The 16,817-nt window shown below is 30.8% G+C and overlaps 1 protein-coding gene across 11 annotated transcripts in view; it reads right to left on the bottom strand.

The window, feature by feature from the left end:
- Positions 1–16,817, bottom strand: part of DENND1B (DENN domain containing 1B) — a 277,692-nt gene that overhangs the window by 106,249 nt on the left and 154,626 nt on the right. For all 11 annotated transcript variants that reach the window (XR_002520214.2, XR_002520210.2, XR_002520216.2 and 8 more), the window contains 3 exons: positions 12,838–12,938; positions 7,149–7,194; positions 2,278–2,379 (listed from right to left, as the gene is read on the bottom strand). Coding sequence is in view for 8 of the 11 variants with exons in the window: in XM_017951054.3 (XP_017806543.1) it covers positions 2,278–2,379; positions 7,149–7,194; positions 12,838–12,938 (249 nt within the window). In the remaining 3 variants the exon portion in view is untranslated. The remainder of the gene's footprint in view (positions 1–2,277; positions 2,380–7,148; positions 7,195–12,837; positions 12,939–16,817) is intronic.

Here is a 16,817-nt window from a genome sequence, read left to right as displayed (position 1 = left end):
CACAAAAAATTTTAGGAAGATCATTTGCAATTTTAACACATCTCATTTAAAACATTTACAATTGTCCTGTTCTGTCTAGTGGGGGTAGGGCAGCTTCTAAAATATGATGTGATGCTTCATCCTATTTCCTCCAAAATTATAAGAGATAGAAAACAGATGAAAAAGCTAAATTTATTAGAAATGGGTTCTAAAAATCACCCAAAATATTTTTAGAAAATTACTATAACTTTAAACCATCTCATACTTTCAGTAAATGGTCCTAGCTCCATCTCAGAACAATTTTTGTCTAATCTTTAAATTTCTCTGTAAGCCTGTGTCCCTGAATTTCAAGCATATATTTATTTAATCAATTTATACCACCTTTCAGTATAACTTTTATCTATATTTTTAAATATTTCAGTTATGTTTACATTGTTGTTCATGAGTAAATAAGAGGGTCCCTTCTGTCATTTTATATATTTAGACCTTTACATGTGTGAATATTTAACTTCTCCATATATTTAAATAAATGTTTTAATCATCAAACTAATTCTACTAGGAAAGTAGTACTTCTCAATTTAAAAAAGAATCACCCATCAAAAAATAAAATTTCAAAGATTATTTTTCTCAAGAATCATCTGTCATTGATTGAAGCTGCCTATAAAAATTTTAATATCATGTACAGGAAAGCTGAATTTCTTTCTCTTTTTTTTCTTCTTTCTCTTTTTAACAAACAATCTTTCTCCCTAGGATATTAACAGTAGGAAGTACATGCACATAAGGAAAGCGTTCCTAAAAGTCAGGATTCTATTTTCATAATTATTTCTCTATACAGTGAAAAACACTTTGAATGATTTTTAAATGAATAACTCTAATAATTTATTTGTGATTTTGTTTTTGCAAAAATTTTATAATGAGGTAATCTAGTTATAATTAGCTAAAAAGATGTAATTGTTCACTGGTCTAGGTTTAGATTTGTATATTCATAGCAAAAGTTTTACTACAGTAAGATAAGGTAGTTCAATTTTAATATGCCTCAAGGTCAGCAAGTATTTTTAGGTTATTACGGGCATAAATAATCTGATTTTGACTTTAAAATCATATTTTTCCTATCATTAGACAGAAGGACAATCAAGGCTGGTATTAGTGTATTTTTGAGTTTAGGATTTTTAAAATTCACTTTCTCAAATTCCTTAATAATGGATTTCAAAGTAGTTCAATATTACAGAAAAATATGTTCTGAAGGTATTTTTTTCCCAAATTTTAATATCCATATAAAGAATAAATGCTTTGATTTTTTAAAAGGAAGTTATTTTAACTTAGAACTATGTTATAAAGATATTTTTAAGTAGTCATTAAAATATATACAGAAACAGTACTAGTTTGCATTTTTGTCCCATACTAAGGAATATGAAGGCCAAAAATAATGCACTTTTGGAGACTATTTAACATGACATACAGAATATGTCCCATTATAAGCTGCAGACACACTCACACACACACAACCCTCCGCAAGATCAAAGACCAGAAGAGAACTGGCACTTAATTTATCAGCCTTTACAGACAAAAGACAGTTTTCGTCATTTCAAAAGGATCAGATGTCTTTTATGACAAACTGGGTTTGCAGTTTAATTTACAAATAGAATTCTAAGTAAGCAGTCTTTGCTCTGCCAAAGCAAATGACAAACAGTGTAGGTTTTCATTCTTGCGGCCCTCAGCAGGATAGAAAAGATTAAAATAAAACTGAAATAATTTAGAGAAAACAAATAAATGTTTCAGAAAGTTGAGGGAGATCAAAGCCAGAATTTTCTGACCCCAACTGTACAAGCATTTCTTATTATATTGACCAGTAACATCAGATCATTAATTAAAAGGAAAAGCGCTGGCAGGTGGCAGGGAAGCAAAAGCCGATAATTGGCCCCCTTCTTCTTCTTGCCTTCAAAAACTCTCTCATTCTTTTGCAAGACATGCCACTAGGCAGACAGAAATGCCTACTTTGTAATATAATGATTAAGATGAGATGAAGAGACTTAGGTTTAAAGAAACTCTGCCTAATGAATGCATTCAGCTTTTTAATTATGATCCTACTTTTACAATAAGGAATATGATGTTCCATTCAAAATCTCAACTGCTAAAAGGTAAAAATATTAAATATGGAATCAACATTGATTTCTCTAACACTCCATGCAAATACCCAACCCTTTTATTTCAGATATTAAAAGTACGAAAAATAACTTAGTAATTCAGAGGTCCAGGAGAAAACATATATGTTCACCACTGAGTAGCCTTCATACTTACCACATCACTTGGTAGGTTGTTCAAGTCACTAAATGGTGATTCTAATGTGTTTGTATCAACATTTAACATAACAACATCTTCCAATGATTTATTTTTCACTCTCTATTAAAAAAACACAATTATGAATACAAATCTTAGTATATTTACTTTACAAAGTTATGATGAGCTTGGAAACAGAAAATATTATCTTAATGCATTAGGCTTGGGAAAAGAAAAAAGGAAAATCCTATATTATAAAAGGATAGAAACAACTTTGCCTCCTGAGAAAGTCTGACTACAACCTATACGAAAAGATTTAGTAAAAATGCTTAAAATTGAATATTTGCTCATCTTATATTAAACATAACAACAACAAAACTTCTTATAAAATAGGCACAGTTACATCAAACCATAAACAAATTATATACTTTAAAATTTTTCCACTTAATTTCAGTCCCATGATACAAGAATTTGTGGCCAGCTCTATACCTATGTTTAGCATAAATCATATTGCAAGGATAACATAAACCAATAACTATGACTACAGCATTAAACTGTAATTTAAATTTTTTATCTATATTCCATACCAAAACGTATATGTTGATGATGAGGACTGAAAGCTGAATAAGAGAAAATAACAGGATAGTAATATGGAATTTATTGTTAGTAATATTTCTCACATGAATTTCAATAGAAGGTATCAAATTTAATAGCCTATCAGACTATCTTGACTTGTCTCATTTGTTTGAAAGTTTAATCAAAATAGTCAAATTATCTCAATATGTCTACAAATAATAGTAAATAAGAATTTTATCATATTTTTCATCCTTAAAAGAAAATACTTATGGTTCATTTTTCCTACTTAAACTAATAGGTATACTTAAACAATTCATATAATTTTATTAGTGTTATTTAATTTGTAACAAATAGTATTATTCTTTAGTGATAACTGCTCATTAACTAAATATATGCGTGAACTCTGAATTTTATAATTGTATAAGTCAACTAGCAATAGGTTAATAATTTTAGTGTAGTATTTTTAAAGTGGTGGTCTACAATAATAGTCATTTTTGAAAATTATCACTTAAAACCTTATTACCTTATATTTTAAATTAGCCAAACTGGTTATTTTAAATTGATCATAATTAAAATTTCTCTGATCCATTTACAATTTCAAATCTCTGCATATTAGAATGTTAAACTTTCTAAAGCAATGGTAGTCTAACGCAGAGAATTTCCACATGTTAAGAAAGGCTTAATGTCTACAATGAGGACAGATGATTCTAAAAATCTGTGTTCTTTATTATAAAGACTTAAAAGATGGCCACTTCTAAGATATTAGCAGAGAATCACCTACAGTGATACTATTGACACTACTTCAAAAATATTTACAAATACACTCATTTCCTTTTCTTTTCACATGTTTATAAATATGTAAAAAGCTTTAAGTACATATATGTGTAGTAACCTATAAAGTAACTATAGTATGACCACAATAACCTATTTTATAAGTAAAAATATAAATAATATTAATCACATTTGTGTGAAAAACATGTCATAATTTTGATTTTCATCTTCAACTTTAAGTTGTCATTTTATGACAGAGACTATAAAGATAATCCAATAAACCTGACATATTTGTTAAGGGATAAAATGACTTAGTTTGTAAATAGCCTAAGATAAGATTATGTGCCCACAAAGTGTTTTGTGAGGACATTATCACTAAACTCAGAACAAGGAAATTGGTACTACTATGACATGTACACTTTTTTCAAAACTGCTCTTAGTTTTAAAAACCTGGTAATTGCTAAATATTAAATTTTATTTAAGGGACCACTCAAAAAAGAACAGAAAAATAAATTCATTTCAAATTAATAAACTGAGATTCCCTGACATGAAAATAATTCTATCAATACATTAGCAAAAAAGGAAAAAATAGAGAGTAACAAATTTATTTTAATTTGGATTAGTATCAATATTTTATCTATTTTTTCTCTCCAAATTAGACTTCAACTATTTTTTTTTCCAAATAGGCATGGGAAGTCATGTGGTATATAAAATGGTACCTCTTTCTGTGTCTCACTGTTACATCTCATAAAGTTATGAGATACAAAATTAAGAAAATTTTAAAAATTGTCTTTTTCTTCAAAAATAAAAAAATATTAGACATAGACTGAAATGATTATTAAGCACAACTGTATGAAGTCAAGTCTTTCTCACACCCTCTATGTTTAACTTTTCCATACAATATGGCTACAAATATACTTATGCACATTAATACAAAGAAATGACACAGTGGCAGCAATCACATGATTTTATAAAACTGGGTCAACATTTTATTTAGAATCCGTTGTACATTAAAACAATAAGATATTCCTCAAATTTGTAGCCTCTACTAATTTATTCCTTATGACCTGCAGGCCTTAGTCTGCCTTGAGTTCATCCCCAAAGTCTAGTTTTCAGGCAGAACAAAGTGTCTTTAGCCTTTATTTTAGAAAGAAATTTGTATTTTAAAAAGATTCTGGCCATCCTTTACTCATAATTTCATTAAAACAATTGAAAGAAAGATGTTAAGGGATGTTAATTTCATGTCTTTGAACAAATACATTTAGAAGTTGTTACATTAGGTTGGTGCAAAATTAACTGCAGTTTTTGCCATTAAAAAAAAAAAAAAAAAAACAGCAAAACCGCAATTAATTTTGCACCAACCTAAAAAAAACCAATAAAATGTGTTGAAACTCTCTCGACCAAGAGAAAGGGAATAAGAAAATATTTTAATTATTCCTTAAAGAAAAATTGGTTGTAATTGCCAAGCAAGAAGCAAACATTTACTCAGTTCAGTCTTACATATTAAATATGTAAATAGCTGTATCAATATTTTAATTACGAGACCATTTTGGTAAAAATTAAAAAGCATAAAAGGTAGAAATTTTAGTGAAAAAAATCTTCCTAATAGTGCCATAACAAGAATGAAATTTGCAGGATTGACATCATCTTGTAATAGATTAACAAGAAAGTTGCTGAATGGTATCCAATTGTTTTAAAAGCATTCCTGAAGTGCCCAGTATAGCTTCTCATTCACTAATAAACCAATTAAATAAAATAAGGCTGACTATCAAGACACTTAGATAAGTCCAGAGTATGAAAAATACAGAGATTTCAACCAGTCTAATCATGGCTTCAAATATTCTCATTTAATAATACGAGTCAATTTAAAGTTAGAATGGATTATTCTCTAAGACAACACTTTTTAAGGAGCAAACAATTCTTAAATTTGCTACTTAAAAACAGTATTGGTTTTCTTTATAGGTATCCAAGAATATGTGATAAATTTAATTGAATGTTTAAAATATATACCCTTTTATACAGTATTTTGGAAAAGCTGAATCATTTGTTTTAAAACTTGATGTAGAATCATTATGCAAAAAATCCTATAACATCAACAGGTAATCAACAACTTTAAATATTTTTCATCTCTATAATAAATAAACATGTTATAAAAATTATGTATCCTATTAGATTCATTAAGAAGCGACAAGTACACTAATATAAAAATCAAATTTGACGACCCTTTTTAGAAAACAATCCAACCAAGGTTAGATTTTAAATAAAGTCAAATTACTGATAAACTAAATGCTAGTCATATAATCTTGTAACAAATTAAGTACCTACTCATTCATATTTCATTTTATGCGATTTATCCTTTCACTGAAACTACATTGGCATGTAAGAATAAGTTTTCTAGAAATGAATAAAAAATAAGGAGTCATAAAGTTATGCAACTCAGACTTCAATATTACAAACAAACCTACTCAAGATATTCATTTAAATATATTTTTTTGTTATTGGTGAAACAAATAAAAAATGTTGCCCTAGCATTTTGTGATAAGAAAAAATGTCCAAAGCTAGCGTACAGGTCGGAATCCACAACCTGCGCCTCCTAAAGGGGCATGACTCTCTCCCAATATGATCCTCAGGAGTTTTAAAATATATCAACAGACTCATCTTTGATCAAAGCAAGGACTGATGGAGTGTATACAGTGATGGCAACTAAGAGGAAAACCAAAGCTAACTCATTTAGGTTGCTCATTAGAAACTGGGTTAAAGTACAATCTGTACAACCAGCAAAAAAAGATAAATTTATCTGAATAAAACTGATAGCATCCAGCATAATGACACCACTCAATTGACCCAATCCTTTGTTTTAATTCAAGCCTTTTGCTTATTTTGTTAAGATGCTGACCCCATACCAAGACCTTCCTGGGAATCTCACTAATTTCAAGTTCATGGTGTTAATAGTTCAAGGTCTTTCACTATAGGAATAACTTAAATGACAAAAATAATTTTAAAATGATGCGGTAATGGTGGAAAAAAAATACTAAATTTTATATTCCCAAACAGAACTGAAAATTAAAACTTAAGGCTATATTCTAAAGTTAATGATTAGTATATTAAAACCACATTTAAAATATATATACTGATAAATGGGAACATAATGAAGTCTGCAAAATAAAAAATTTTACTTCATGACTCATAAGTACATAAATTTTGACTTTCAAAATATAGGTCTGAAAAAGAGATATAAATAATCTCAAGTTGCCATAAAAAAAGGCAATTGATCAAGGACTGAAGTTTTAGTATTTAAAACTTACATGATTTCTACCAAATATAACCTATTTTTATGGATTTCATGCTATAAAAAAATGGTCATTTAGTATGTTAATTTAAATGAAATTATTTCAATGTTCTTTTTAAAAATGATAGGCATACTCTAAATATGAAACGAGTCACTTCTTTGTCCTATTCCATTGATATTCCTTCAAAACAAAACTGTTTTAATTATTATTTTGTGAGTTAATTTTATCACTATCTCATGTCTGAAAGATACTCACCTCTATGAGGCTGGAGTGTATTCCAATCAGGTATGGCATTGGGGCACTAAATTAAAAATATATATATGCATAGATTCATATAGTTCATTAAAACTGAAACAACAGTATAAGTAATTCAAAATGATTAAAAATTAAATGTACTAAATGCTCAGTTCCAGCATAACACATTATGGATATTCAAAATTATTCAGTATATAAAGCTCAAATTTAATCTTAGAGGCCATTAATATATTTAAACTTAAGGTTGCTTTTTATAAACATCATAAAGTCATTTATAATTTAATCAAGAGTTATAATGTCTAAAAAGTTTGTTTGTTGGTTTGTTTTTAACTTAAGAAGAATATCAAGGTCTAGGCCATAGTCTGAATTGAATCTTTTCCATATACCTCATAGCAAATATATCCTAATCATCAAACTTATTTACATCCCTTTTGCACATCTTTTCCTATTCAATTAAATTCTTATTTCTATGATATTCTTAATATATATCTTCATTGATACATACCTCCTATGTCACCAAATATTAGGGTCACAGGGTCAGTCTGCAAATATTTATCAAGACTTATTGTTTGTCAGGCACTGTTCTGGAAGTGGATGTACAAAAGGAAACAATTTCCTCACCTACTGTGCTATCTTTCCCCTCGTATACATTGTCTTTTATTTACTTAATTGTATAAATTCAGATTTATCCAACTTTCACTTTTAATAATGAAATAATTTTAATAAATTTAAAAATACTTAAGTGTGAGAATAATCTTGAATTAATTAATTCGACACATGATATTTAGAGCAAAGCAGGTGCCAGGCCTTAGGATAGAAACTTGGGAACATAATAGACAATATAAACAGAATATATTCCCTATGGGTTTTATACTCTTGCAAAAAATATAGATACTAAATTTTTAATACATAAAATAAGAATTGCTGGTTATTTCAGAAATACTTCTCATGAAATACAAGAAGAAAATTATTCAACTTGACATTTCAAACCTAAAATATTATCTAACAGAAAAACATGAGAATTGACAGATATCTACGAAGGCAATAGTGGATATATGAAAAAATAGCTTTTTTAAAATAAAACGTTTTTGGTAATTCTTTTACAGGCATCTTTGTGCTCTATTATCACACACCTTTTCTGTTAATGCAAACAGATAATCCTGTTTCTCAAAGGATTTGCATAATTTTCTAAACATCATTGTCATTATCAGAACAGAGATGTCCAAATTTCTGTGTGTTCACTTTGCTACTGAGAACCAGCAATAGATTACACATGCACCCTGACAGACCCAGAGATTTCACAGTAATCTTAAAAAGTTCCAAATTTATTTAAAGATGGCTAACCACTAATCCATATATCCAGAATTTACAAAGTAAGTGTTAAAGTTCTTATTTTACTCCTCGTTAGCCTGTACATTCTAGTTCATTACTTCTTATTGTACTAGATTCTAATTCCCAGTTGTCTTTGCCGTTTGTAGCTTTGTTCCTTCCTATTTATTTTTTTAATTTGAATGCAAGAGACCATCTGGAATTGATCTGATATTCTGGATACTTCACTCAGCTGAAAGTTGAGAACTTTTTATAGGCCTTGATATCCTTAAGACCTAAGAGATTTTCTACCTTCAAAAGGAAACAGGAGGAACAAATGTGGACTGTTCCACTACTTCCCTAGTTCAAGTTCTCATCCCTGAATTCCTTCTGGGGCTCCAGAGAAGACTAAAGTGCATATCACTAGCAAATCTAGGCTTCCACAACAAGGTTTTGATAACTTTAACAAAATAAAGTTAGGCAACTCCCATGATCTTAAATATCTCAATCCCTGCCTATATCCAAAATACCATAAGACTATTGAAGTCACTGCGTAAACTTCCAGTTCACCTCAGGTTAGCTTATCCTACTCACAAGATTTATAGTACAGAAAAGTCCATGCAGTCTGAAATTCAAAGTACATTTTAATGAAAGAGTTTTAAAATAGTTAAGCCTTCTAAAAAACAATAGTTACTAAGTCCATTTTACAAATGTTGGTGGGATAAATGGGTGGGTCAGAGTTTCATAAAATCAGAAGCAGACTGCTAAATAACCTACTGAAGTGCCAGCAAATACATCTAGGAAAACATTTTTTTAAACTTTATGGAAGACATACTTATCTTTTGAAGTATAAAAAACACATTTATAAAAATTATTAAGCTGGCATAAAAATATCAATTAAAAAGCTTGTATGTAAAATGTAATCATATAATAACTTGAAACTTTTAAAATGGGATCACTTGTTACATCCACATGTTCTCTTCTCACCAATTTCTCATAAAATCCAAAACACGGATGTGAGAACTGTAAATATTATTAACCTAGAGACTAATTTCTTAAAATAATTACATTTTGCAGAATATAGAGTGAATAGTTGTTTCTTTCTCACAAAAACTGGATTGTGTAATCCTAATATGAAATCACCCAAATCTCATGAAATGTAAGTTTGCAACCCTAGCTTAAATTTCCTAATTTGATTACAGCATTATCAAGTCAAGAAGAAATTCTTGGCAACACAGACGTTTTGTCCTCTGTGTGCAAAACTGTCCTAGATCTTTCTTTCAATGTAGTTATTTTGCAAAGATGGGATACAGAAACCTCCATATGATTGCTGCTTCTTTTTGGTAGCAATTATCTGTATTTAAGAACAGCTTTTTTTTTTTTTTTTAGGTTTTCTTACAAAGAGACCACCAATGACATAGACCATAACAGCAGTCTACTGGGGTAGTCTGAAGTATACAATTTTCCATTTGTTTTTTTAAAAAACCTATTCTCTCAGAAGCTAAACCTGCTCCTTTCATAAAAAGAAGAGTCATATAGCCTAAATAGTGACTCAATCATTCATGAACAAATAATAGATAATAATAATTTTACTAGCACTAAAGTCACATTATCTGTCATGTGTTTATGGATTTAGATAGGTTAAGAGTGCCTTACAACATCACAGACTTGCCATATTAAAGTATTCTTATATTGGCTGATTAGGGAAAAATGCAGATGGTGTCATTTCCTCCCAGGCACCTTCTTTAAGCTACCAGGGAGTGTACGCCACTTCTTTTCATGTGTTGCCATCCATGGTCCTTTGTATGCCTATTCTGTAATACTTATAATGTTGCAGTACTGTGCTATGTGTGTGCATGTGTGCACATCTAAGTATGTGTGTATTTCTTGCTATCTGTGAACCCTGCAAGGGCAGAAACTAAATCTTATTCATTACATTACATATTCACAGCTTGGCAAAATATTTAGATGGTCACTAAATGTTTAATGAACAAATGAACGGATGAATCAACAAAGTAACAAGGTTTTATTGGTGGACCAAGATGCGATATTCATCTATGGTCACAAGATGGCATTATGGCTCTCCACAGTCCAACCCACAGCAGCGCTACCAGCTACAAAAACAGAAATACTTTATGGAGGTAGGATTACCTCAGGAATCAGAAAGTTCCAATCATGCCAAAGAGTTAGCAAATATATATTTTTTCCTATCAAATCTTCATGATACTATTTTTGAACTGGAATATTCATAAAAATTATTTAATCAAATACTGTGACATTGAAGGTATGATCTGTAATTTTTTTCCCTTTTACATGTAGATCAGTATGATTTTAACCTCAAGGATGGAAATGGAAGAAAACCGTTTACCTTAGGAAACAGTTTAGTTTACCAAGTTTTCTGATGGCTATTCTTTAAAAAAATATATTATATTATACTACTCAGTTCCTATGATAGAAGCTGAGCCTATCATTGTGACCTTAAGGTTCAGGAAGTTTCAGGTAACTTCTTGTTTGAATATCACTGATTCACTCTTTGAACCAGGGAGTTTTTGGCATGGAAGCTGTTAGAACTCAACCCAAAGGCTATTTCAGACATTAGAAACTAGAAAGAAAATTCCAGGGACTGAAATATGAAACAAGTTTCCTTCACTGAATTTAATGACGGGTAGAAACTATCAGAAAAGCTCTGGAAAAAATTAGTACAGGAACTGCCTGTGTCATAGAATAATTTCTAAATAACATTTTAGAAAATCTTAAATGTGTAATTCATTACAGATAATTGAACTTAATTAAAGGTTTGTTATCTCTTAAGAGGTTAGAACATTTTAATATAAAAATTAAGATGGCACTAACATCAAATATAAAATGTAATTCTAAAGATACATTATATAAAATCATATATCAATATATTTCCAAATACTGCTGTAACATATATTTTTAAATAAGTAAAGTTTAATTACTGAACAGTATATACAAAGATCTACTGCATATGTCAACATAAATAAATGAGAGACCCTCCCTTTAAGGAATGCTAAAATACTACAGGTATGTTGGTTAAAGAAAAACTCTAAAATGAATAACAAAGGGCTTATGTATAGATTTAGCTTTATTCTTAGACTTGTGTGTATAACGCTTAACAATATAAACTACATTCCTATAGTTTCCTGCCAAACAGTTTCTCCTTTCTAGTTCTCAAACAGCATAACAGTAATGGTAGGTCACTGGGCACCTACTTCACAGCATTATCAATTCTAATAATATTACCATGCTGTGGAAACACAACAATATATTAATATAATCAATATGTGGCCAAGTACATGTGTTGTCACTACAATCACTCGCTCTGAAGAGAGTTAGTCATAAAAAGTTAATAGAAACCCTCTATGTATGAACTTAAATCATTTTTAATCCTTAATACTTTCTGCCTTTTATGAAATAAGAAAGTTAAATGAATGCATTGATTCTAAAAGTGCTGTGTTTTAGTAACATTAGCTGTGAAATAAGAAAACACATGAAGGTCAAAATTGTTTCCTTCTATGTGTGTGCACAATGGTTTAGAGAAAACATCCCATCACATTTCTTAAGAATTAGGCTACACCTGCAGAAGATGATTATGCAATAAAGATAACATTTCCCCCCCTAGTTTTGAAGAAGGCCCAGAAGCTGCTATTTAGAGGTCTAATCCTTATTTAGACTCATGATAAGTATGCAGATTCTTCCAGGCGAAGAGAACAAGGAGGTTCTAGATCCCACCCTGGTTATTGGGTGGGATCCCTTAGGAATTGTGTCTAATGCCAGGAAACTTTTCAGAATTACTCCCAGTACTTTTCAACATTGCTGTTCATGGTGGTTCAAGGCTAAGACTTTGACTTAAACAAAAAACAAGAATTCTTGTATTAGAGACAACCTCTTTGTCAGTACTTGGTATTTGGTGGGCTAATATCAAAAAAAGAGGGGTAGAGTAGTGTGTTTTGAAGTAAAGGTAACGAGAGTATGCCCTGACAGAGACAATGTGGTTTCTGGCAGATTTGCCAGACAAATTCCGACACCTGGGATATTGAGTTCTCTAACTGACACCATAACTTCTATACAGTTTTCCTAAACACAACTTAAGACTGTTATTTTTTCCTATTTTGCATTATCTAAATGACTGCAGAAGAAATTCACAAAATCTAAAGAACTTTATGTTTGCTAAGTATAAATTTGTGCTACCTTTGAACAGAATTATTTTGTCCTTCATAAAAGCCATCTTTACTATTTATTAAAATGTAAGTTTCTGTGATTTCTTTTAAATACACCACCAAGTTTATCTAATTCACAAATAAACAGATATCTAATCATGAAACCTAAATTTAAAGGAGTCTGGCAAAAGCCAGCTTACCAGCAGTAGTCCAGCAGGTGTGGAGGAAGCACTGGGATGTATATGTGTTGCCAATACATTGGGTATAGGAGAGCAGCTGATCCATGGATACAGGCAGTTAACTAAAATTTGTAAAAGGATAACAAAAATAAGTAGCTGCTGACCTTCCAAACAAAAAGCAATGTTCAATGTATCAACAATGAACAGTAATCACAGAACAATTTACATAATGACATAAATCACATTGTCTTTACCAATTCTACATGTAAAAAGTCTTATGTCTCAGAGGCCCCTCTGAAACGTATATAAAGAGCAAAAGTAGCTTCTTGGGAATCATGTAGTTATAATCATCTGAAAATACAGAGCTTGGGATTAAAAACTTAGAACATAAGTAAAACTGAAAAATTAGGTGTGCATCTTAGAAAAATTGCAGGAAATTACAATTTATACAGCATAGTTTGTGTATCACTCAGATTAATATAACATGATTAAATATGGAAAGGAAGAGAGGCTGAAAGCTCCTGAGGGATATCATTAGGGCAAATTGCCAAAGAATGAAACATGAGCCAGTCAGGAGAGTCTGGAAGCTGCAAAAATATCAGGGGACTTGAATGTTCGACAGTTGGAGCTTCAGTAATGTGTGAACTGCGGGTTATGGTATCAAGAGACTCTGTTCACTGACACATAGAATGTCACTATTGACCAGCGAACTGCCCAAGCTTGACAGCTGTACTACAGGAAGCCAAGTATATCATAATTTCATATTTAAACTGTTCATTCCAGATTAACATTTTGTTTCCTAGCTTTATATCACAACAGCTGTAATTACATTGTTGCTATTTTAAAGGTAATTGCCATTTTAATTGTTTTGTTTTGGTAAGCAGTTAATTAAACATTTTTTAGTGCTTAACAAAAGGATATCACTTTTTCTTCCATCTTCTGACCCTCATCAGAATTCTTTCAATATGACTTTCTTTCCATTTTAAATTATATTTCCATAAATGTAAAGTCATTTTTATGCATAAAGCAATAATTAAATCAGCATTCTTAATCATTTTAAAGTTTTGCTATAGTCTGTATTTCAAGGTTACCAATTAAATTATTTTATTCAACTTGAAGATCAGAATTTTAAAAAATCTGAAAATGAACCAGACTTTCTATAAACCATTTTCTCTATTATTATACAAAGATATTTAAAGAAACTACATAATAATCCACAATTAATTTTAAAAAATGAATGTATACAAAGCAATCCAAATCCTATTAATAGCCACATTTGTCTATGTTTAAGCGCAAAGTAGTTCCATTACATAAAAAGTCAATTAAAATAATTTGATCTGAACCAAAACTAAAAATTTTTATTCAAAGTATATTCATCTTTGCCATATGTGTTATATTTTTTCCAGTCACGTTTTTAATCAGTTTTATATGGCAAATAATGTATTTTGATTTCACTTGGGATGTTATCATTAAAGGATTTTACTACCTTGTACTTACAAGCTTTAATAGGTTATCATAGTATTCCTTCAATAAATATTACTTTTTAAATTCCTTAATTAGAGCCTACAATATGCCACTAGGAGGCATTCAAATACTTCCATTTAACAATTACAGACCATGGATTTATTTATGTTACAAACTGCAGCTAGAGGGAAATGAAAATGGGGTTGATCTAACTCATTGTGTCAAATTCTCCAAGAGCTCTCAGGTACTCCTTAGTTGTAAATTAGGCCTCTTTAAAATTGTATTAACTCTTTCCACCCCCTTTTTAACCTGATGGGCTAAAAGAGCTTATGCAGCTTTGAAAGCAGCTAATTATTCAATTTCTCAATCCGCACACAGATGACTTTTTAAACAGTTCATTCAAAGCCTTAAAAACAACAAAAAAGCTTTTATTGTTACTGAGCAAATAAAAACTGTAGCAAGAGGAAAAACACGTTCTTAAAGTGAGGAATTAAATATAATACCTCACTTTATTTCACGGGGCATTTTTATCACTGAGCAATTTATTTCACTGGGGATACCCAGAGTCCAAAGCACTCTACTAAATGCCACGTAAATACTTTCCCTGCCTCCTTACTGGTCATCCTTAAATGAAGTTTTATTAGTTATTCGCTAACAAAATTCAACATTATCTGATGAATTTGACTGATTTCTTAGAGGATGGTTTCTGTAATTATATGCAGAGTCACAAAATTTCTGCAATGGCCAGCATCTGGCAGAGGGTTATGCCTGCTAATCAAGATCTACCAGGAGAGAAGCAAGCTCTACAGGACTTGGCAACTTTCTGGATGTGGGGTATAGGTGACAAGGAGAGGAAAAAATATATGACAACTCCTCCCCAACCACAGTTCTGGAACTAAGCAACCAGAATGCATTATTAAAGGTAATATAGCAAAGTGTCAGGTTTAAGTAGAATTATAAGGCATCGGCTTTAGCAAATATTTATTCTGTTAACCATGAGACACCTAAATGGAGATTTCCAAAGAAGACGGAAGCATCCCAAAGATGATCCCCCATATTCACCTAGTAGCATGCAAGAGCTGTATAACTTAAAAAGAATGAGAAAATACTATTATGGCATAGTCTTTTAGAGACGATAGCAAAGTTGCAAGTAAATAGAATAAAACAAATTTACTAGAAAATCTAACACATTCATATGTAAATTGAATAAAATCATAACATGTATATTACAGACACAAAATTAGGGCTCTGCCACCAACAAGCCATGTGACCTCTGGCACATCTACTAATATAACCATGTCTCAGTTTTCTAATCTTTAAAATAAGAACTCTATGCTAGATGATCTGTAAGTATTTTCTCTCATAGATCAAGCATTCTTTATTTTTAGATCAGATTAGTTCTATCTTTTTTATATTCTTACGTATTGAGATTTCTTCTATCCTGGTGGCTAACGGAATACTACGACTGGACTATAATTCAGATCCACCTTCAAGATATATCTAAAGGTTTAAGTGCTTTAAAGTGCTTTCATAAAGTCTCTAAGTGCTCTAAAGTCCATAAGGTAATTATGCAACTGAAAATATTATAACAATTTATTTGCTTAATTCAGCAAAAATTTTGAGTGCCTGCTATATGCAACTGAAATCCCTATGATGCAACAGGGACACAGCACTAAACAGAACAAAGTCCCCGTTTCTATGGAGCTTACGTTTAGTGGAAAAAGCAAACAATAAACAAGTAAAATAAACATTGTCAGAGATGAGATCTATAAAGAAACCAAAGTAGGGAGTGATGGGGGTGGTGGGCTATTTTAGATAGGAGGATTACAGAACAACTCTAATGTGGTGACATATGTACTAAAACCTAACTGAAGGGAGAGAGCAAACTCGTGGATTTGGGAAGAAGAGCATTCCAGGTAAATTGAACAAGGCATTCAGAAGTCCCAGGTGGGAATATGCTTGGCATCTTCACAGAGCAATGGGGAGGTCAGTGAGATTAGACTGGAGAAAGTGGGAGAATGGCAGATGAGGTCAGATAAAGAAGCAGAATCAATGATCAATGACGGAGAGCCTTCTACGACATGGCAAAGACTCTAAATGTTATTCTGGATGACATTTTTACATACCTCTGAAGAGAGTGCTATCATAATAAACTATTTACCTAGAACATTTTGAGAATATACAAATTAAAGGAAAATAAACTACATATTTTAGAAGTTTGGTTTGCAATATAAAGTACTACAAAGAAATGAGAACAATTCAATAAGCCAAGTAAGAAGAATCTTATTAAAGTTATTTATGATATATTGAATCTTTAAGCTTAAAGAAAATGAAATATCATATAGTCTTTCTTTGGGCTAGAATTACCCAAGTTTCATATGTCTGATTAGCGACAGGGCCAGGACTCCATGTTGCTTTTCTAATATCGTCAGTTGCTTCTTTAATACCACAGTTGTTCCTCACGAAAGCAGAGAAAAGTGTAAAGGAAAGAATTTCTATGTTTCAGTTCAAACATATCTCTGGCATTATATCCTGAA

The sequence above is a fragment of the Papio anubis genome, chromosome 1, assembly GCF_008728515.1.
Source record: "Papio anubis isolate 15944 chromosome 1, Panubis1.0, whole genome shotgun sequence".
NCBI lineage: Eukaryota > Metazoa > Chordata > Mammalia > Primates > Cercopithecidae > Papio > Papio anubis.
The sequence above is the reverse complement of the archived record's forward strand: the minus strand, read 5'-3'. Positions and strand labels throughout refer to the sequence as shown.